This window comes from Schistocerca cancellata, chromosome 7, assembly GCF_023864275.1.
Source record: "Schistocerca cancellata isolate TAMUIC-IGC-003103 chromosome 7, iqSchCanc2.1, whole genome shotgun sequence".
Classification (NCBI taxonomy): domain Eukaryota; kingdom Metazoa; phylum Arthropoda; class Insecta; order Orthoptera; family Acrididae; genus Schistocerca; species Schistocerca cancellata.
In genome coordinates, this window is record NC_064632.1 from 342955011 (window position 1) to 342979475 (window position 24465).

Sequence of the window (24465 nt, forward strand, 5' to 3'; positions counted from 1 at the left end):
CTGCTGGATCTCCCAGCCACTTGTAAATAACAATTTCACCGTGTCTTCCCTGAATATGAAAATATAGCACAAAACTCGGCCATGCTTTATGTTCATGGACTATTTTTGTCTTAGGGTCACCTATTATGTGGGCATATAACAATACCCACATATAAGATGCCTCAGCTTTATTGTCAACACAAAGCACCTGATTGTGTAATCAAAGAACAATTACAGTTCATCACTGACATGTTCTAAAGAGTATCTATTGCATTTCACTAGTGGAGATAGCTATTGCCACAATATTATAGTATGGGAATAGGGATTAAATATACTGAGCATTGTATGAGCATTGTATTCATTATGACGAATTGTAGTATGTAGAATACAGGGTATACATAAAGTCCAGGAACATTTTCAATTATTTGTTGTGCAAGAACTAAACATTGTACAGATGTCACACATGTTGCATTTTGAAGAGAAACTCTGAAAGTTTGTTTTTACAAACATTCAATATGCAAACCATGAGTGACCTGGCAGATGTCAATACGGTAATCAAATTCTTGTCATACCCATCCCAGCATGGCATCGTCAACTGTGGCAGTCACTTCCTGTATTCTCTCCCGGATCTCTGCTACATCACATGGTAAAGGCAGTACATACAGCAGATCTTAAATGTGTCCCCACAGAAAAATGTCACATGGAGTGAGACATCAGCCATTGCTGCAAAATGTCCAAGTAGGAATATCCAGTGAGAGTGCTCTCAGCGAAGGAGAATGGTCTGTACAGTTTTCAACATGACAAGGGACAAAAAACATTTACCTTTGGGGAATTTGTTGTGCCAGAGGTAAATGGCCTTCCTCGTTGGTGGCTTCTTACCGTACTTGGTTCTAAACATTCACTGAACAGCTGTGGCACACTTGTTTTTGTCAAACTCCAACACACAGGAAGCTCGCTCTGCACCTAAACCCGCCATGTTTGCGATTAGCACTGCCTATTGGCAAATTACCAAATTACGCTGTGGCAATACACATGAAAAAAAAACTTTCACGGTTTCTCTTCAAAATGACATATGTATTATATCTCTACAATGTTTGGTTCTTGTGCAATAAGTACTTGAAAGTGTTCCTGGACTTTGTACACACCCTGTATATCAATGAATAAAAGCATTTTCACAAACATTATAAAGTCAACAAGTTGAAGAGAAATATATTTTTGAAATAGTAAATATCTTCTGCAATTCGCATAATATTCTTCAAGTCAATAAATATCTCGTACTATCCACTTTCTAAAGTAGTCTATATTCTTTCTTAGTGCTCTAGCTATTCCATAGCTAATTTCATCAAAATCAGCACCTCAGTTTAGTCATGAAAAGGAAACAGTTGAACACATTTTTGCATTCATAAAACTTTAAATTATAATATATTTTAGCATGGTCCAATTTTGATGAAATGAGGCCTGTTTGTTGCACCAAGTTATGCTCACGTTACCTGTGAAAACCCCATGGAAAGTCATCAAGTAGTTTTGGAGAGTGTTGTATTCAAACAGATACACAATGGTTTTACAGTTTTATTATTAGTATAGTTTGGCTACCTGACTGCTATTATTTTTTATTTGGTTGTTTCTTTTAATAACAAAGTCCTCACATTCCTTAACTGATTTCCTTCCTTCTCTTTTGACTACTGCCCATATACATTTAATTTTACTATTTGAATTATTAACACACTCCACACTGCTATGTATGCGCCTCAAGTGTGCAGGTGCACTGGCAATTTTCAAGCAACTTTAATTAATAAGATTACAATAACTAATGGCCTTGAAGGTGCATTTCTAGCGTCACATGAAACTCCATACTTTATAGATTAGGGAAAATGTAAGCTTATACATATGCTTGCATCGGTGGAGGTGTACCAGAATTTCCCAAAATCACGAGAAACCTTCACCCACAAAAAACTTTTACATTTCCTAACATGATTTCAGGTGTCCATAACAAAAAGAATTTGGTTCATGAGATTTTTTATTTAATATTTTATGACATAAAATGTTTACATATATTTTGTACATAATTCATTTTCAAGTGGTAATCCTGAAAGCACTGAGGTACACAGTCCTATGTTGCAGTCTCTGCACCACCATCTGCTTTCTTTTCTTATCCACTTGCTGGTCTCTTTCTTCCCTTTATCAGAGCAAACTTTGCAATAACGCATAGTACTTACTTTGCTGGCAGTGGAAGGTACTTTTTCTGGAAAGTAACAACCAAAATTTCTGTCCAGGCTAGTGTTTGGGGCTGGTTATAAAGATCAAAAGGGTCCTCCCATTACTACCAATTTCAAACTAACTTTTTTTATAAAGTCCACAAGAGAGATTTTCTGTTTACTGACATCTTTGCACAAAATAAAACTGTTCACGACAGACATTACAAAAACATGAAAGAAAAGTTTTTTCCACCATTTCATTGTTTTTGGTGCGTATGGGTAGTAACTGTATAGCTGGTGCACATTGTTCATATTGTCTTGTTCATATTGTAGCCAATTACAACATCTGGTTTCATTACTGTTGTAATACCACCTTTTAAACACACTGGGATGTCTTTGGTGGTAGCCTGATGTTTTGTGGATAGACAGTATATATCACGTTTATTTTTCCACTTCAGCACTAGAATGATCCCACATTCCTCAAAAATATCATTTCATTTTGCTTCAGTTTCTTTGTTTTGAAGCTTGTTGGTAAGCCTTTTCTGTTTTTCATTATGTATAGAGCCTGTCTACTAATGCTGGAATATGGTTGACAGTCCTCCCTGCTGATCATGTGTAAACACTGCAGTTCAGGACATAGCCTGTTGCAGCATCACAAAGTGCATAAGGCTTCATGCCATATTTGTTGGGTTTATTTTTCCTGTAAACCCTAAAACCAGCACATCCACAAAATGGATAAATAGCTTCATCTATAGTCAAATTTTCGTATGGCATGTAACTGGATCTACATTTGTCGGCAAAAAAGTTGTACACAGGCCTATTTTATGAAGGGGATCATGGTTGTTCTCTTCTTTTTTATGTACGTTGAGTTGTCATTGGCATGCAGCATACTGGAAAACCTATCATCGTCCAGCAATCAACTTGCAAAGCCTATTTATAAAAATGGATCAGTTGACCAATAGTCACTAAGCTTTGGTAACTTCACGATACACATATGCAGAACTGTTTCAAAAAACCAATATATTTCGTGTAGTTTTACTGGATCCCATTTGTGCCACATAGAGTTCTTTTTTATTTCATTCTGCCGTTCCATTATGGCAATTTTTGTATCTGCATATCTGTTTGTCTCAGTATTTATGTTTTGGATAACACTGTCACTAAAAAAAGTTCAAGAAACAGTCATAAACATAAATTCCTGTTCACAAACAAGTGGCTCCATACACCGACTGAAATATGGAAGCTGAGGCTGTGTGCCATGCTCCTGCCAGTCATCAGCATTGTGCTGAGTAAGACCTACCGTCACATTTGTTGCTGTAACATTTGTTGATCGTTGCAGATCCTCATCTAATTGAACTCCATAATTCAAATTAGATAAAAAGAAAAAAAAAAAGATAGTGTGTTTTCTTTACAAATTCTCCATATACATTAGCAACAAAATTGAGGGAAAAAAAACTATTACCCGATTCATCACTTGAAACACTTTCTCGCTTGTAATTACTGCTGTCATCACTGACATCAATATTAGAGTCATTTTCACTGAATAAAATGTCAGAATTTCACTTTCCCAGAGATCTCTAGCTGTCATTTTCACTCAAAATGCCTGTACACACAGTCACAGATCTATGGTTGAGTGCCAAGTGAAAATGTCATCAAAGAACCAATCATTATAATGACAGACATTCTACTCATACAACTGATACGCAGAACTCATCGACTGCTGCTGCATCTAGTGGACAAAATATGAGCTACTGGAGTTATCTTACAGCTGCCAGCTATGTAGCTTGGTGAAAAACACCTTTTAGGGACCGTGAAAGTGGCACCCGCATGGGATACGAGCGCCGTCCACATGGCCAAAACGTGCATGCCTGTATGGCCTACGGGCATAGTGTTGAATGTATTAATTTCAGACATTATACAAAAGCTTTTTTTATTTATAATCACTTTCCTTAAGATAGCACAGTATTTCTTGTAAAATGAACTCAATGCTACTTTTCTGTCTGGTCTAGCCATTTCATGTATCTTCTTCTGTGCACATGATATTTTGAGTCATTTTGTAATCCATGATTTTTTCAGTGCCTCATTAATACCAGTCTTCATTTTCTTGGGAACCAGCTGTTAAAGATTTATTGAAAACCATCTATAATTACATTAAATTTGGAACCCTCAGTCAGCTTCCTGTAACGTTGCTGTAGAACTTTAAGTTGCCAGTTTAGTAGTGTTTCCCTCTGTTTTCCATGACATCGCTTCACTGCAATCACATAAGTTATTAAATACGGCCAATCGTCTATCACAGCTGGAGAGGCATTCGCTGCTGGATAAGCATTTATATCAATGATGAAGTGTTTATCTATAAGTGTGATGTCTATTAGTGTGTTGCTTACCTGTGTAAATCTGGTGGGAAAACAAACAATAGAACCCGGGTTGCAAGTATTTAGTATCATTTCTAAACCACCTCTTTTGTAAGACTCTTTCAGGGAATTAATATTAAACCCTCCAGAGACCACAATTATTTCCTTTTATTACCTAGGTGGCATAATAATGTCTCAAACTGCTCTAAAATATTTTAAAATTTCCCAACGGAGATCTACATACTATAATAACCATAAATGACTTTCCTGTGAGTAACAGTTTACAAGCACAGGCTTCCAATTATTGACCTCAGCAGAAACTATTGGCTCTAGTAGATTTGAATGTGATTTTATTCTTAACACACATGGCAAATCATCTTTTCTCCATATTTTCCCTACAGAAATAGGATGCTAATTTATACTCCCGTATGTTTAACGTGTCAATTCAAGTAGTTATAATGGTACTCGGACAGACATTTCTCATTCACTTCCCTTTGACATTATAGATCATGTGATGAGACAAGAAATTTACTAACTTTGGTATGTTTCTCCCCCTCTCCCTCCAGTGTTTTGATGCATAATGATAAGCTTATTCAAACAAGTTTGTTTAATGTAAGCCACTTCATGTACCTGGATTTCTTTCAAAGCAGTCTACTTGAGTGAGGTATTCAGCTTAAAAAAGCTTACCTTTCACATCTCGAAATCAAAAGAATTCTACTATTGGTGATGCCCCTCCCCCCTCCATCGTGTTAAGATATAAGCTCTGTCTCATCTATCTCAACATCCCAATAGCGTCAGCTATCACAGCACTGATATGAGCCACACCTGAAGTCAAGACCAATCCAGTTTCTTCCCAGTTAGTTTCCCTTAAATGGAATTGTAACATGGATGCTACACACTGTGCATGAGAAGGGAACACAAACTTTTGAAATGTGGTGTTCCGGAAAAATGCTGAAGATTGAAATTGGGGAAAATTCAGCTTGACTACAGTATGCAGGTTCATGAGGGGATAGGATGCAGCACTTGTGCAAAAATGGAGATGTTTTAAATGAGATACACTAATGTGAAAAGAGCTGCATCAAACCAGTCTTTGGGCTGTACACATGTGGAGTACTACACCTAAAAACCAAAATGTGGGAAATTACAGTGTACACATTGTTTTGATTTGATTTCAGAAGAAAGTTGGCATATGTCATGCACAGTAGGTCTCTTGAAAAAGTATATGAACGTTTCACCTAAACAAAATGCAACCTTTACCCTTAATATTACATTTATGGATATTAAAATAACAATGTAGGAAAAGATAGACTGCTGCTTACAATAAAGATGAAATGTTGAGTTGCAAGCAGGCACAATTAAATGACACTTACACAAAGAGCTTTCAGCCACAGCCTTCATCAGAAAAAGGGAAACACACACCATTCATATACACAAGTAAGCATGCTGCACGCACTCATGACCACCTACATCGATGTTAAGCCCCATAGTGCTCAGAGCCTTTTGAACCACCTACTCTGGCAGCTCGAGCCACAATGCCGAAGTTGGCGTCATGTGTGCATGAAGTGTGCTTGCCTGTGTGTATGAGTGGTGTTTGTTTCTCTTTTTCTGATTAAGGCTGTTGCCGAAAGCTTTGTGTAAGTGTCTTTTAATTGTGCATGTCTGCAACTTAATGTGTCATCTTTACAGTAAGTAGCAATTTTTCCTATATTTTTGGTATTCCTACCTGGAGTTTCCATTGTTAGATATTATAATTCTTTGACATAATAAAACAGCAAAACCATTTGTGCTGCTATTATATTTGAATTTATACACTGCTAGTGTCCTATTAACAGGACTGTTTTAAATGGAAAGTTTATAGTCTCAGAGAAGGAAATTACCCACAAAACATCCACATACAGTGATGTACTTTTGCATGTATCTAGTTATATGCCAATATCCTACCTGATACCACCCCAGTATGTCAGGCCTGCCTGCAAATTACGCTGACCACAGTGTAGAAACACAAAGTCACCATCCCAGCTACAGCGATGTTCTGCAGCTCCTGGGGCTCTGCCATCCAAATGAATTCGACAGTCCTCATAGTGAAGTTCATCACCTAACAAACACAAAGGGAAAACATAAAATTTCATTTAAACATTTCTATTGTTTTAATTCACTCTACAGCCTTATTTCGTGAAATAAGAGCTTGATATTTCTTTTTAAAACATTACGGAAACCTTGAAAATTGTTCTAGTTTCTTCATCCTGTCTGTAGGCTTGTGGGGCAAACTCAATGAAACATAGAAGAAATGAAGTAATAAGTGATAGAACTCAACTAACTGACAGAGATGAAAAAAGAAAGACAACGCTTGATTTCTCCAAAAGTGGAGAGATTTATAAATGCTGTACTTTCATGAATCATAGTGCATATCATCATTATGGCAGCATTTTGAACTGATGAACTATTATCAAACTATCAGTCAAAATCATTGGCCACAGACAAGTTGTTCATACTCAGAAATTCAATACCCTGTTTCCAAACATATTACAGGGCACAACAGCAAATATAAAATTTGGGCTTAAAATACATTTTTATAAGTAATTTGTGGATACTGATCATTTGATAATGACCACAGAGGCCAGAATCACTGACTGAGTTAGACATTTAGAGTTTTGTGTAATAAATTCAGCGTAATTAAGGATAAATTATGTCATTTAATAATTTTCTACTGATTCTGGGCGTCAGTTCTAAGAAATTATTAAAAACTGTGAAAACTAGTTTTGAGCTGGATTTAGCACTTACTCTCTTCCAAATAGTCTTAACTCTAGCTTTCCTTTCCTTCCTTAATTTTTTGTTCATTCAAAAATCTTACTTTCTTTTTCCCTTTTCCATTTATATTGTGCATTATCATTCTCTGTTTTTCTCTGACTACATTATTTTTCTTTTCAACAATATGAAAGGATAAATTGCTACTCACTATATGGAGAAGACGTTGAGTCATAGGCAGACAAAATGAAAAGACTTCTATACATTTTAACTTTTGGCCAAACAGCCTTCTTCGGAAGTAGAAAACACAAACACATTCACAACTCACAAACACACACAGTCTATAGCTGGCCGCAGCAACCAGACACAGTGATCCTGTGCTTGTGTGAATGAGTGTGAGTGTGAGTGTGTGTGTGTGTGTGTGTGTGTGTGTGTGTGTGTGTGTGTGTGTGTGTTCTATTTCAGAAGAAGGCCTTTTGGCCAAAAGCTAAAATGTATAGCAGTTTTTTCGTTGTTCATGCCTGTGACTCAATGTCTCCTCTACATGGCATTGTTAGTAGCAGTGTACCCTCTTGTTATTCCATCCTGGACTTTCCATTGCTTTATTTTTCCTTTCAGTTATTTCCTTAACATTATTTCTTCCTTCATCTATTTTGTATCAACTAATAAGGACTACATTCCAACTTCAAGTCCTTAATTTTCCTTGTTATTTTAAGTTTCTCCAATATTCTTTTAATTTCCTCTTCATATTGTTTTTCCTCCACTAGCTTATACTGTTCTTAATTCTGTTTTTTATGCCGCCTTATAAATTTAGTATTATGTTTCTAAAATTTCTCTTTGTTATTCATGGTTCTTGAGTGTCATTTGTTTCCAGACGTTTTTACATTTCTGTAACCCAAGCTAGATTTTATTTGCCCCCTTCCACAGCCAGAAGAAATTCCTGTAATTAGGGCTACTTATAATAAGCTGTTAGTTAGTTACTTCTTGTTTTGTGGTCTTCAATTCTAAGATTAGCTTGATGCAGCTCAATGCTAGTCTATCCTGTGCAAGTACCTCTGCATCCATTTGAACCTGCTTACTGTATTCAAGCCTTGGGCTTCCCCCACCCTTCTTCCCTCACTTCTTGCCATTACCAAAGTGATGGCTCCTTGATGCTTCGGATGTATCCTATCATCTGATTCTTCTTTTGGCCCAACTGTGCCACAAATTTTTTCCACACAGTAATTCAGTACCTCTTCATTAGTTATTTGACCTAACACTCTAATCTTCAGCATTTTTCTATAGCATGGTTCTTAGTACAGCCTGTGAAAGGAAGCGGCAGCGGATGTATAACTTCTGTTGTTTCACACTTTTAACAGGTCTCCTTCATGACAGAATCGGCATAATATGATGTCTAATTCAACTAATTAATGTATCTGTTCTCTGCCTTTGTTTACATTCTGTTTCCACTCACATCCTATTATTTCTTGCATGAATATTAGCCAGTAGTTCATTCCTATTTCTGAATCTGTGTCTGCCCTTGTCCAGAGTATCTTTATACACCCCTTCAGTTCCTGATCACATCATCCTGTTGTTTTTGTTTCCATCTTTCTGTTCTCTTGATGAAGAATTTTTAAAAAATCTGATCATTAGAAATTCTATTTTGTAGCTAGTAGTAGACACTGCTTTCCCACAAATATTGTTTGATTAGGTTGACACAGCTAATAGTTCAGTTGGTAGGTACTCAGAAATAAGGAAAGGGTATTTTACAAAAGGTCAGATTTACTGAACTTTCAGTTGTATCCTTACCAGTTAGGACTGACAGATGAAATCAATTCAAAAAAGAGCAGCTCATTTTTGTATTATTGTGAAATAGGAGGGTGGCACAGGTGTCATGGAATGATTAGCGAGTTGGGGTGGCATTAATTAAACCAAAAGCATTTTTCATTGCAGGAAGATCTCTTCACGAAATTCCAATTGCCAACATTGTACAAACATGAAAATATTTTGTTGGCACCCACTGAGTAATAACCATTATAATAAGATGAGAGAAATCAGAGCTTGCATGAAAAGATTTTAAGTGTTCATTTTTTCCCAGACACTGTTTGGGAATGGAATAGTAGAGAAATAGACTCAAGATAGTTCGACGAACCCTTCGCCATGCAGTTAAGTGTGAATTGCAAAGGAGCCATGTTGATACAGATGTAGATAACAAACTGCAAAAATCAGTAACCACCACCAACAAACTGCAAAAATGCTTTTTTTAGCATTATAAATTTAATTTTAAAGCATTTTTAAGAGTATAATGGTACATTCCTCTAATCGTCAATGTTCATCAATTCCAACAAGTCCATTCTCCCATAAATGGGACGTTTGTTTCCGCCAGTGTTGGGGAGTTGAGTGACCAGGTGAGTTGGTGTTCTTGGGAAACCCCTAAAGTGGTTGGTGTCGTCCCCCCCCCCCCCCCACCCCACCCCAACGCTGTCTGCCTGGGTAGGTTTTGAACATGAGATTTTTTTCACATGCTATTACAGTCTTACTGTTATGCTATGGATTGCTACTTAACTACTTGTGGTACTGAAAAATTCTGGTTGGACATCTAATCAGACATGATCATAGAGTATTTCCTCATTATAACAGTGAAGAGTTGTAGACAACAGCCTCATAGTCACGGCATAATGGATAGTGTGCTATGTAGATAGATCTTGGGGATGCTCTGAATCCAACACATATGTAAATAAATAAACAGATTCAAACTTCTTACTAAAACTTATTTCCAGCTAATGTATGCTACACCACAGAGGTGACCAGCTCCAAAAAACAAGATTCTGGTGCTCTGTCATTTATATAAATTGTTGTGGCAATGCATATGAGAATACTCCCAACCTCAAGAAGGAGGATACTAATGTGGATTACAATGACGAGAAAACCCTTACTGATGACACCATCATTGAGGAGGAAGAAGCCGGTGCCTTTAACTTAACCATATGGACAAAAGAGGTCAAGGTGTTAACTTTCTTTGTATGATTCTGTATTCTGTTACATGTTTTTTCATTTGTAGTAATTTTCTATTTTTAAATATACCTTTAACTTGTAAAAAATGGTATTCTATTAGACATGATGGGGAAATTTTTATGAAATGTACATTGTACAGATAAAAAATTGTATTTTTGTTTATGGTTATATACCTGTAACGAATGAAGTACTCATTGAAGGCAGGGAAGATGGGGGCATTGTGGTTGTTAAGCACTGACACTTAGATGCACCTACCATGAAAAACCACGATTTGTTTTGCAACTTTTACACAACCTTAGCAGAAATGTGCACCCCACTGAGTGTAGGGAGCAGTTTACTTGTGGCACTGACTGTTAAAGGCAATTACCATTATCCTCTTGAAAAAGATGTAAAATAACATCACAATGTTAAAACCTGAGGTTCTTACAGCCTTTTGATAATTTGATAATACTACCATTCATTTGGATCTCTGTATCGTGATAAATATATGTTGTAGAAATATGTTGCAGCAGTAAAAACTGCAGAAACTTTTATTTTTGGGGGATCCAACGGAAAAAATTGTAGGGAAAAGACTGGCAAAATTTCATGGTTTTTTGGCTCCTCTAAGTTAGTACATGATTCTCAAGATCAAAAGCTTGGATTCTTCACTACACATCACCTACATACAACACACTAAAAGTTCATAAAATTCTAACATTTTGTAAGGTCCACTGTACCGGCCAACTGCAATATAAAAGCAAATATCACATGCATAAAGAAAGTGCAAATGATTGAATACCTCGACACTGCAGTGGTTCAGGCCAGGCAGCGATGTGTGCTACTGAACCAGCATGATAACTATATTGTCTTCCATGACTGACAAACACCACATTAGAGTCAAATCCCAGTTCTCGACACACAACCTGTGCATCACGTTCACAAAAATGTGGATCACATATAGGAACCCATTGCAGTGATGTTCGATTATAACGCTCCAAAAAGCCCTCTGCAGTTCTTGCTTGCATTGACCCTGTAAAAAAGATTCATTATACATACAAATTTCTCATTTAAGAAAGAGCCTAGGTTTATTGGCATTTAGTTTTTAAAAAAAGATTTATATAAAAATGGTTACAGTTTAAGAACAAAGCAATCTGCTACAAAAATGTGACTGTGTGTATGTGTGTGTGTGTGTGTGTGTGTGTGTGTGAAGTGCAAACACGTGCATGTATGCACGTGTGTAATTTTTCATATTCTTACATTTATTTTCCCACAACATTAGTTTTACTTTTAAAAGTACGAGGGCAATCCCAAAAGTAAGGTTCCTATTTTTTTTGTAAGTACAGAACTCTGTTTGTGTGACAGTTGGTCACACTGTTATGAAGAGTGCTTCAGGCACTGTGTGTAAACATGTGCACGCCGTGCTGAGGCACTCAGTCTTGGCTTGGCAGCCGTTGAGAATGGAGCTCTTGTTGGATGTTACCGCCAAGTGCGAATTGCGTGCAGTTATTCGGTTTTGAACGCAAAAGGGCACTGCGCCGATTGAAATCCATCGCCAATTGACAGAAGTGTACAGCGAGTCATGCATGGATGTCAAAAATATTCGTAAGTGGTGTAGAGAGAGCTGGTCAGACCAAAATTCGCGGCAAACAAAGGAGTGGGAGACCGTCAATTTCTGAGGAGACAGTGTTGATGGTTGAGCAAAGCATGCATGAAGATCGGCGGATCATCCTGGATGATCTCTGCACGTTGGTTCCTGAGGTTTCCCGAAGCCCCGCTCACAGAATTTTAACGGAAACATTGAACTACCGGAAGGTGTGCGCAAGATGGGTGCCACGCATGCTGACTGAGGACCACATGCAGCAATGAGTTGATGCTTCCTGCGCATTTCTTCACTGCCTTGCAGCCGAACAGGACAACTTTCTGGACTCAATTGTCATGGGAGACGAAACCTGGCCACACCACTGTACACCTGAGACCAAGCAACAATCATGCTAGTGACAGCATCCTTCTTCGCCAAAGTCGCGAAAATTCAAACAAACACAGTCTGCTGGTAAAGTCATGACAACCGTTTTTTGGGACCGGAAAGGGGTACTGTTGATCGACTTTATGCCCACTGGGACCACAATCAATGCTGACATGTACTTTCAGACTCTGAAAAAACTCAAACGGGCAATTCAGGACCGGAGAAGAGGAATGTTGAGCAAGGGCGCACACATTCTCCATGACAATGCTCGCCCACACATTGCTCGGCAAACCGTTGCTCTCCTGCAACAGTTTCAGTGGAACATAATCACCGACCCACCCTATAGTCCTGACTTGGTGCCCAGTGACTGACTTGGTGCACAGTGACTATCACCTGTTCCCTACATTAAAAGAACATTTGGCTGGAAAGTGATTCAGCTCTGACGAGGTGAAAGAAGAGGTTCATAACTTTCTGAACAGCACGGCGGCGAACTAGTATGACATGGGCATACAAAAACTGCCACAGTGTTTACAAAAATGCATTGACATAAATGGTGATTATGTCAAAAAATAGCTAAATGTTCAAGCTGTAAACTGATGTAAACCACTGTAGAAATAAACAGGTCTATGTGCTTATAAAAAAATAGGAGACCTTACTTTTGGGATTATCCTCATGTTATAAGTAAGGAATAAATTGCACTGATGAGAAATTAAACTACAACCAGATCAATAAGGAAGAATCCTACAGAAGCAATATAAATAACACACTAAAATCTTTGAAAACAGTGTTTTAATTAGTTAAGCAGGTAGGTGAAGAATAATGGAAGGGGGAAAGGGGGGCAGAGAGCCATTGTTATGAAATAGTAACAAAAGAGATATGTAAAGATACAGTGATAGAAACTCAAATATATACCTGTGACCAATCTCCTAGAAACATTACTCATGCTTCAAGAAAGAAATTTCAGCAGAAAAACACTGAGAAACAACAATTTAAAAAATGAAACTGGCAAGAACACAGAGAATCATGTTCCTTTATTTTGGTGCATGCACTCTCATCTATTATTCTGCATAACAGAACTAAATGGTAGTGTTTCTTGGGGTCTTTACTAGTGCAACAGTCGGTGATGAATATTTTAAGATTTCCAATGATGCAGCTGCTGTTAAAGAAGTCTTGTACTTTCATTAAGTTTATACCAACAACTTTCACGATATGACTGAAGAAAAAAACAATCAGACATGATTTGGATTAATGGTATCTTTTGTGTAATGAAGATAATGACATTATAATAATTGAAATTACAGGCTGGAAAAAATAATAAAAAATGAGAATAGTCCATTACTCATGTGTAGGCAGTTATAGTTATATGTGGTATGAAGACACACATAAAATAACAGATTTGTTCATTAACTTTCAAGTTAATACTTTCTTCCAGTTTAAACACACACACAACTGACAGAAAAGATATATCTTACAATATTTTGAAATTATTAAAGACACAAGTTTTATACCTAGGATGAAACATTCTCCAACTTCACTGGAAAATTTATTATCTATTCAGGCAAAAATTACTAATTTTAGCAGATAATCTAACTGAGCCAACAAATAAGATTTACAGAAGATTTTTGCTTAGTCATAGCGTTTCAGAAGAGATGTGAACCACCTATGGTCAAACTGATTGGTCAGTTGAGTGCCTAGTGGAATTGACTCACATTTTAAATTTCCGATATCACAATTGCTCTCATTCAGTAAGTTATAAGGTCTGCTCGAAGGAGAAGATGTTATGGGACAGGATATAAATTGTAGACCCAGCAAAACCTCTGATCTCTACTCTAATCCCCAGGACCATCCCAGAACCTTCCTCGAAATTCAAATCTCTACTCATGCCAATTACCTCTCACATGTTCGCCTTTTATATGCTACCAAACATTCTTAAACCTAACCATCTTGTATGTTCCACTGTGGATGGCTGGCTACAGTGCTCCCACAGAAAGAATCTTGGCTCTTGTTAACCAACACCTCAAACCTGTTGCCTACAGCCTAACCTCTCACATCAAGGATGGAAACCATTTCCTTAACCATCTGGCAATGATTTGCACACCAATACCGGTGGAATCCCTACTCATCACTATTGACATCACTTCCCTGTACACAAACATTCTCCATGTTCTTGAACCTACATTTATAAAAAAAAGTATCTCTCCCTATTGATTCAGTGCTCACCACATCATCATTCCTTATACTAACAATAAATTATATCATTATCCGTAAATTCTTCTTCTTTTTCACAGGGAAAAAACAGCAACAAAGACAAAGCACAGTCATGAGCTCTCACATTCAAATGAAAAGCATCTCCATTCTCACCACAAACTGGTCAAGCTGAATGCAGTATGGAGTAGCGTGGGGTCAGCACACTGCACTCTTGAATTATCAGACCTTGATTGCACAATTTCTCATTGAAATAGTTCCTCAACAGACATCATGAACCTGAGTGGACACCATTCCAGTCCCCCTACCAAAGAAAAACCACTGGCAGGACTGGAGATTGAACCCATATCCAGCCATGCTGACCAGTCAGCTAGTTAGGTGGACTGTGAGCTCTCGCATGACACCCTCATCGTGAGGCATCATGACTCATCTAGAGGCAATCCCAGATTCTGAGCCCCTTCAACTGCTTTGGGTTCATGGTCTTGGCCCAGGACCACAACAGTCTATCATCATTCCTCCACAGCCATTTCTCCCAGCAGCTTCATGTGATTTTCCCAAGCCCACTGTTCGTCTTCCTCGACAACAACCTCCACCTCGACAACGACCTCCACCTCTCCAATGGCCTCATAAAAACCTCTGTCTGTATGAAGCTCACTATAACTAGGAAGCAGAAACCTGATTGTGAGGGAAAGTCATCTGTCCCACCCCTCGTCTCCCCTTTGAATGATGAGAAGCCTCTGGTCTTGTCTGGCTTGATCTGTGATTCTTAAGTGTGTTGCCATAGCGCCACTTCTGCCACAGCTTTGCAACTGAGTTGCTGCCAATCATTCACTTTAAGCATTCACTCTATGGAAGTGTTGAACATTTGTAAAGAGAGTCCTGATTTTCACTGTGCACTACTGCTAATCTGTTTGCTATTTAAGACCATTCAGTTACCAGACATAAAGAGCCAAACAAAGGGCATCATATACAGGATACATGAATTTCTGCATGATCTTATATATAATTAAAAAAAAAGGCAAAATCTTATCAGCACTACAGACTGCAACAGCAAAAGGGGAGGTGTTTCACTCCAAATAGTAAAGAGAATATTGCAGAGGTGGTCAAGTAATGAAGTCACAGTCTCCGAGGAAAGATATTAGTGAAAGAAGAAGTCACTGATTTGGAAAATTTCCAGGAAATGGTAAATCATACTGTTATCAGATTTTATGACTGTGGCAAGTACCCCACAAGGCAAAAAGTTGCAGATGCATTAGATGACTAGCTTTGTTTCATAGGGGACTGCCATTCATTTCTTAATCTTTTGAGTTTAAGGAACAAAAAATGCAATGATAGAGGACTAATTCTGACGGAGAGATCTGACATTGTAGCAACTAGGGAAATTTTTCTGAGAAAAATTCACATCACTGAGGAAGAAAATCATCACCACCCTGATATTTACCTCAATAACTCATGCCAGGAAGCGCATCTGGTAGGATTTGAAAGGCAGTGGGGGTTTGAAAGTGCTGACTAGCAAAAGAAACAGACTTGTTGTCAGCCATGCAGGATAACCTGAACATGGCGTCATCTAAAATTCACTTCCAGTGATTATCATGAAGCGACGAATAGTGATGTGTCCTTTTGGACTGTCATTGCTGCAAATGACTTGCAGATCCTGTGTTTTGTGATGCATTTAGTTCTTCAGAAGAGAGCAATAAATTAACATTACCTGGTATGCTTCTTGTCATAACACTCTTTCCTCTCTTGCACTCTCTCCTGTCACTTCCCCTTTTCTCTCTCCTTCCAAAACTTTTCAGTACAAGGCAGGATGGCCGTCAAGAATACAGCATTTGTGCTGGCATCCGTGAAATTTAACAAATGAGTAGTAATAACATATTTACCTACCATATAATTTATAATTCACATGAGAATACATTAACATGGAAAGACACAAGAAGGGAGGTATGGCTGCTATTTCCCCATAGTGTATTCAAACATTTTCTTGATATATGGTACTACAGTCATAAAAAATTGCTGTCATTCTTACACATTAAAGAGTCTCTTTCATAAAATCTGGCCATCCACGGGTGGCACATTTGCCATGATGAACAAAAGGTCTTACCAAGGCTTTTGCAGACAGAGGCAACCCTCCAAACCTTATCCACAAAGAGATGCCCCATGCTGTATCCACACATGCTCCTAATCCTCCAGTCACTTGCAAATGAGCAGTCCTCTCACCACCCAGTATCATCCCGGACTGGAACAACAATCAAAACTTCAACTGCCTACCTTCATCCAACAAATGAGAAACTTATAAAGTCATAATCCTTCCCAGCTCTCTGAGTCTGCTGCCCACCCAGCCTATGAAATAACTTGGTGCACCCTTCTGTCACACCTCTTTACACATAAATCACCTCATGGTGGAAGGCCCAAGGGCAAGATCTGTCTGTCAGCACATTCTATCCAACTCCCATCAAAGGTACAACCCTTGTTAGAGGCAGGATGACCACCAACCAGCTATCCACTGTCAAACTGTGACAAAGAGCAGAGTTGACCACACAAAGGCTGAACACACTGCTGAGCAGAAAGCATTCAACTTCAATGGCTCCTTCAGAACCTGGGCCATCTGGATATTCCCCCTCCCAACTGCACCTTCTCTGAATTATGTAGATGAGAACTGTACTTACAACACATTTTTCAACACCACAATTGTCTTCAATCTCCAGTAGGCCCTGTTCCACACCCACACCAATTCACATGGCTCCCATTTCACTCATACTCTCCTCATTTTCCTTCTTCCTCTGTTGTGTCTCCACCTTCAAGTCCATTCCTCCAGTCCTTGTGTGCAACATACACCAGCTGCCTGCACCAGAGTGAGCTCACTGTCCCATTTTTGAGCTGCTCGGGGGAACACAATGGTAAGCGTCATCGCCGTGTATTTTGCGGTAGATGGCTAATGACACCACCTGTGGGATGCACAATGCAGTAAACTTACTAGTAGTTCCAAATTCACTCAACAGATGTCAGGGAAGAGCTTAATGGTAAGCACCATTGTCCGTCTGTTGCAGAAACATAATGGTAAGTGACAAGAGAGTATGGCGGCAAGTAAAAACATCTCCGAGATTATGGCAACAGTGAACATGGCAGAAGATGAGGAATATACTTCCAATGATACTAATATCATCAAGAGTGATCCGGAATACATTCCTAATGATTCAGATGAGGTATGTTATTTTGTAAATATACTGTCTTTAGTATGTTTCACGAACGTAATGGTAAGTGTATGTACATACCATTACGTTCCTGAAGTACAATTGAAAATTACGTTTGCCGACAAGTACAAGATGTGTACAGTCCAGATTAGTGGTGCGAGATCATCAAGAAACCGGCTTGTATGTGATATGAAAAGAGAGGATTTCTATCAAATACGATACTCTAAAGAAGCGTTTGTCTTCAGAAAGAAGACAGTTGATGATCGAGATGTCAACCTAAGGAAAGTATGTAGGTGGAAGATGACCTCCGAATATCCATCATCTTTATTCAGCAGCAAGACATTTTGTCATGACATTTGGCATGAAATAAACTTCAGGAAACGTGGAAGGCAAGGACCAGTTCCTACGCTTTGACTTAAATACAATGGGCCAAGGCTTATTGAAAAGAAGAAAGTTGCTGACGTCCTGTCGCTCCTATACCTCCTGTCCACAATGGATTTTTCCTGTCACTAAAGGCAACAGTTTTAGATGAAAAAGACATTAGTAATGAGAGTGATGAATGATTTTGCAGTTTCAGTAAAGTGTTGAAGACTTACTATAAAATTTGATATGTAATGTTCTATCACTGTGTGTTGTTAATGGTGTAGGGTAATATAATAATTTTTGTATATTTCATTGGTTTCAGTCAGTTCTGAGTTTCATTTATGTCTGTATAGTAGAAGATAGATGTTAGAATCACTACAGAGTAAAAGAACTGTTAAAAAAAATTATTCAGATTTGCAGATCAATTGAAACTTTAGATGCTCTGTATCTCGAAACTTTGATTTTGGCACTTACCATTTTGTTCCCCCGAGCAGCTCATTTCTATCCAAACCCCTTTCTGGCTCTTTTTGCCATTTGCCATACATCCCTCTCTCCATCCCTCCCACTTTCAACCCATCTCCTTTCTCTTCTTATCAAATCTACTTGACTCAAACCTACATTCCTACTGAACAACAGCACCGGTATAATTTCATTAGCTGTGACAGTGTAGACAAGTGTGTGTGTGTGTGTGTGTGTGTGTGTGTGTGTGTGCGTGTCTTCTGTATTGGTTTGCTCTGTTGGAGAACACTGCCTCAAGCTGTCTTCACATGAAGTTATCAACTTCTGCTTCCTCTCTGTTTCATTCAATGTGTCTTGCTCACCTTGCTTATTTGCTTCCCCTGTGCAATTATTTGGCAATGTGCACAGGCGAACTGTAGGCTGACCTTGTGCCAGCACAGAAGCCATCTGAGTAGTCACGTCTGAAGAAGCCTGATGTGTCAGAGGACGCAGTATAACTTCTTGACCTGGTCTACCATTTGCCTTAAGTGAGCCCAGAACCAGTATCCCCACATTTGGTGCAAATTCAATCACCACGCCTGGAGATAGTGACAGGGTTACCTGTGGACAAACAAAGTATTTAAAGGAAAGATACTAGCAGAAACAGCTTCATTATTAAATCCCTTACACAGTGTGGGAAACATTTCACTACTGTCACAATGTGTGTGGGTGATCACAATTATAGTTAAAAAAATAGTTTTCCATCTTTTCACACAAATGCATATCACACTTGAACATAATTCATGGTAATTTTACTTCTTCATATATCTGATAACATTAAATGTTTTCTACTGAGACACCATAACACGCAAACCAATGTGAGTAAATGCAAGATATTTGCAAAAGACTGGAAAAGCAAAAGTAACAGGGAATTGGAAGGTTGTATATCTACTAATGGACTTATATGTTTTTGCAACAGATCAAGAAAGAGATAACAGTAACAAAGCTTCTACATGAGAGGAGAGTGAAGAGATGTGCAAATGAACAAAATTTACACAAAAAATGCTCAGCAAAACGGAACTACCCATTTAACAATTTTTTCACCAACTGCAACATTGTTCTTGTTCCTTCCTTCTAAATCCACAGTCATCTTTGTCCCCTGTTGCTGCAGCCTGATTGGAGTGAGTAAAGACCTTGGGCACGTGGATGATGAGAACACACTTGGGATATAATGTAGAAAAACATAGGAACAGGTCAGGAATGGTTTAGAAAAAATTCTGGTAGTGTAGTTCATGTAGATGTATGAAAGGGAGGCATCTGATCATAAAGTCATACAAGAATGCCATATTGTGCCACAGGAAACATATACAGAATTTGTTTGGTACTTTATGAAATTAAAGGAAGCTACATAATACTTGTCATGTTTTTGCGTAAAATAAGGCAAAGGAAGCCACTCACTGGTAGCAGATCAATCCGCAGATCACAGTAACATATAACAGAAAGCAGCATTTGCACTCGCTTTCGAACACTAGCTCTTCTTCTAGCAATAGTAAACACATTCGTACAGGCACCCAAACACACACACCTGTCAAATCCTGTCATGGCCACAGGAGTGTGCATTTGAGTGTGTGTGGTTATGTGAGTGAATGTGTGTACTATTGCTAGAAAAAGAGCTACTGCTTGAAAGCTAGTGTGAATGCTGTTTTCTGTTGTGTTACTCTGCTCCACACATCGATCCACAATAGGTGAGTGGTTACCTTTTCCTCATTTTATATACTGCTTCATCCAGGAATTTCATCTTTCATAGCCCAAGGATAGGCCGGCCATTTTTATTGCTGGACTGGTACACGTAACAGCACAATTCTCAATACCTGAAGAAGATGACTAGCTCAGTCATCAAAATATTGTGCATGAAATGGAAATAATAACTTGGCTGAACACCTGGAAACACAAGCAATGAGACTGGTTGGAGTCTATGCATTGACTACACGTAACAGCAAAATTGTCAGCACCTGAAAAAGATGTCTGAGGTGGCCATCAAAATACAGGGTGATTTAAAAAGATGGATACCACTTCAGATAGCTATATTTCCTGCACTATACACTGTACTTGAATTCTGCCAAGTATATTTGTATATTTGAAAGAGGATATCGTAAAGTTTCAGATACTACCACTGTAGCACTTCAGCACCATACTGTCTGCAGCATATACTGCATCAGTTGAAAGCAAGATGGCTACTATGTAACACAGGATTTTTATATTCATGTGTTGAGTAATAGCAAGTCTGTGATTGCAGTGCAATGAGAATTTTGCCATAAGTTGCACCTCCAGTGAGAGAGAGCACTGGTTGTTGGAATAAACAATTTGATGAAACTGGCTCTCTATGTAATGGTAAAAGCCCAGGCCAACCATATGTATTGGAGGAACATGTGGAGAATATTCCACTGAGCTTGGAACATAGCTTGTTCCTCAAATGAATGAAGGTTCAAGAGATTAAATTTTAGAGCAGGGTGAAACTCCACCCCATTGGCGTCTGAATCTTCGATGTTTCCTGAACGAATATGTACCTCAACAATGGATAAGTCTCACAGGGAATGGAGACTTAGTACTTCACTTCTGGCCACTGGTGCCTCCTGATCTCACACTCTTAAATTTTTTCTTGTTGTAGTTTGTGAAAGATGGAGAATACATACTATCTATTCCCACAGATTTGAAAGACCTCAGAAAACATATCACAGCTGTGGTGATCTCTAAGACAGTCATCATCTAGTGTGGGATAAATTCAGCTACCTTCTGCATCAGGGGTTTCCAGACACTGGTACACGTACCACTGATGGTGTACAAGGACATTTCAGGTGATACGCATACAAGTAAACAAAACATGAACTGATACAAGTAAATTTTTCTCTTACTTTATTCTTAAAGTAAAATGATAGTGAGAAATTTTGAAACTAAAATGATAGTGAGAAAATTGATTGATAAAGAGTAGAATATATATAATGTTAAAGAAAACGGATTTGCTGCAAAATGTTTGTTCTGGATTGGATGCAGGACACAGGAAGATCTGAATTTACCCTCCTCACCCCCTCCCTTCACTAGCCATCACTTCCTTGGACGAGAATGATTAATCTTATTTTGATGTTGGCAATATTTTGATAAAGTCTTGTTGTTTATCCAAAAGTTTTGTGCCACTTTGCAACTGCTGCCAGTGTAATTTGGTGTACCAATTTCTTGTTGTTATCGTTGCTTTGTTGGGTGTTACATTACAGTGACAAAGATGGCAAAAATTATTGCTCTCATATCATTCCTCACTCCTGCGACAGTCATTGCTCAGCATTTTGCAGACCCCCCCCCCCCCCCCTGTCCTCCACCACCTCAGGATTCATTAAAAGGTGAACAAGCTATAGTGGTGTGATCAATTTTCTAAAAATGTCAAGTGGTACACAATGGCAAAAAGTCTGGAAATCCCTGGTCTAGATGTTACTGGTGCAGCCTGAGGAGCCCACATTGAATATCTAAAAACTTTCATGTATGCATAGCCAAATGTAATTTACAGAATTAAAACACAACATATAGTTCAGGAAATATAGGCAAATTCAGCTGAGCACATCATTAACTTACATTTGTCCCTGGAGCTTTGCCATGTGAGTTAGTCAAAACCACATGTGAAAAAATAAAACAATCAAGGTAAACTATGAAAATACGATGACCAGGGCTTTTTAATATTCATGGTAACTTACATCTGAGAAGTGACTGAATAGTAGTTAATAAGCACCTTAAGTTTTGCTACTGATCAAAATATTGGTAAAGGAGTTACATGAGATATTTCAATCTAGTTTTAAAAGCCGGATAGCTTTTAGACTATGTGTAGAACGTGATAGAAATATAAGTGAGTTGGATTTTTCTCTGGATGACAAATGGATGAATGTGCCATGAAAATTTCAAAGCTATTCCAGTCAGTGTAAGCAAATTTACTTCATTATTATTCAGTTTATTTCATTCAGTTTATGTCATTTAATGTACTCTTATGAAGCTACAATATTTTTGGACAAATATAAATTCCACTAATCTTATGTGTTATAGCCTGCACTTTGCACTAAATTTTGCTATGATCTTTCCTCTCTCTAAATAGACTGTATGTCCTTGTCCTTTCACTTTCTGTACTAACCAGTGTATTGGTTTGAATACCACATGTAACATAAACAGTGAATAATCAATAAGCAGGTATAATCTGTCACTGACCTGTGGTAAAATTGTGAGATCAGACCGCACAATGTATGGTAGTTCTCTGTAATTCAGCGTCATTGATTTATCAAGTCGACCATGCAGGTTGTCAGGGTCAACAGGAACTGGTGTTTCCCATGACACTGATACCGATGAGTCCAGTGAGTCTTCAGTAAGAAATGGTCTGGGAAAAAAAAAAAAAAAAAAAATATCGTTTCACAAAAACTGAGATATAAATTAAGGTAATGTAGATGCAAACAATTTAAGAACCTTTAGATTGAAGTCTTTCATGGAGTATATCAAATATCTCAAAACTTTTTGGATGCTTGCAATGTCATTTCTTCAACTATCTTCAACTAATGTTTTGACAGTGATGCTGCTGAATGAGCACACGAACATCACATTATTTTTGCTGTTCCACATTTGGTAAGCCAATGAAAATCTGAGACTTCTGTGTGTGTAGGTGGGGCTGGCACCACATTGTTCCATTTAATAATTATTATGTGACATGTCAATAATATACAGATATTCTTCATATGGTTCAGATTCACTGATGACATCTTCATGGTTTGGACCAAGAATGAGGACACCCAGGACCTCCATACCTACACCTTCATTCGCTTCCTCTGGTCCTCCCCAGCCAAACAAGCCACGTTCCTCAATGTCAACCCCCAGCTCAAGGATTGCTACATCAGTACCTCCATCCACATCACGCCTACAAATGACCAACAATATCTCCTCTTTGATATGTGCCACCTATTCCACAGTAAGAAGCACTTTCCATACAGCATAGCCACCATTTGTTGTCACAACTGTAGTGATGATCAGTCCCTCTCCAAGTATGCCAGTGGTGTCACTAAGGCCTTCACAAACCAATATTACCCTCCCGACAATGGTATTCTGCTGCCCATCCAAGTTATGCAATATCATTATCTGACTTATTCCAGTAAGACCAGTACCACACATCCTCCCACTATCACCTATTCCAGTCCAATCACAGGCATCTCCTAGCCCATCTAAGGCACAGCTGCCTGTGAAAGCACCTATGAGATCTATTAACTTAGCTCCAAACCACTGAATGGCATTTTATTGGGCATGACCAATAACAAGTTGTTTGTCCACTTGCATGGCCACTGCCAAACTGTGGCCAAGAGACAGATGGACCACCCAGTTGCTGAGCATGCCACTCAACACAATGTGCTTGATTTCAACGACTACCGTATTTACTCGAATCTAAGCCGCACTCGAATCTAAGCCGCACCTGAAAAATGAGACTCGAAATCAAGGAAAAAAATTTTTCCGAATCTAAGCCACACCTGAAGTTTGAGACTCGAAATTCAAGAGGTGAGAAAATTTTAGGCCACACCTCCAAATCGAAACAAAGTTGGTCCATTTAATATGAGACACAATTTAGGTCGAATAAATGACGATACAGTTACAGTAGTTTGGTTCAAGTCGTAAGCTTAGCAGTTAAGCTTTACCAGGTAGCCATTGCTATGAGATCAGTCGCCCCGTCCGTATTTATACGGGTACCCTTCCTTTTTCACGTGCTTCGTCTGGTTTGAATTGATTGCTTATTTTTCTTTGATCTGATAATTGCCGTTCTCTTTGTTATAGGTGTTTAAGTCACTCTAAGCTGAAAATGCATTACTGCACTGTCATGCATTGTTTGTCGCATTCTGATAATGAGTGTTTACGACCTGTCACAGTTCGCGGCATGGCTTGCTTTTGTGCGCGATACCGCCACTTACAATTTAAAAAAAAAAAAAAAAAAAGAGAGGAATTGTCTCATTATCGAAACAATGGCAAGAGACTGCTATTTGTTGTTACCTTCGACCATA

The 24465-nt window shown here is 38.4% G+C and overlaps 1 protein-coding gene across 1 annotated transcript in view; it reads right to left on the reverse strand.

Annotated features, from left to right (window-relative positions):
• The window catches only part of LOC126092760 (protein bark beetle), a 380473-nt gene that overhangs the window by 70051 nt on the left and 285957 nt on the right, over positions 1-24465 (reverse strand). Inside the window, exons 22-25 of the mRNA XM_049908487.1 lie at positions 22643-22808; positions 18784-19021; positions 11040-11270; positions 6464-6617 (exon numbers count right to left, since the gene is read on the reverse strand). Coding sequence (XP_049764444.1) covers positions 6464-6617; positions 11040-11270; positions 18784-19021; positions 22643-22808 — 789 coding nt within the window. The remainder of the gene's footprint in view (positions 1-6463; positions 6618-11039; positions 11271-18783; positions 19022-22642; positions 22809-24465) is intronic.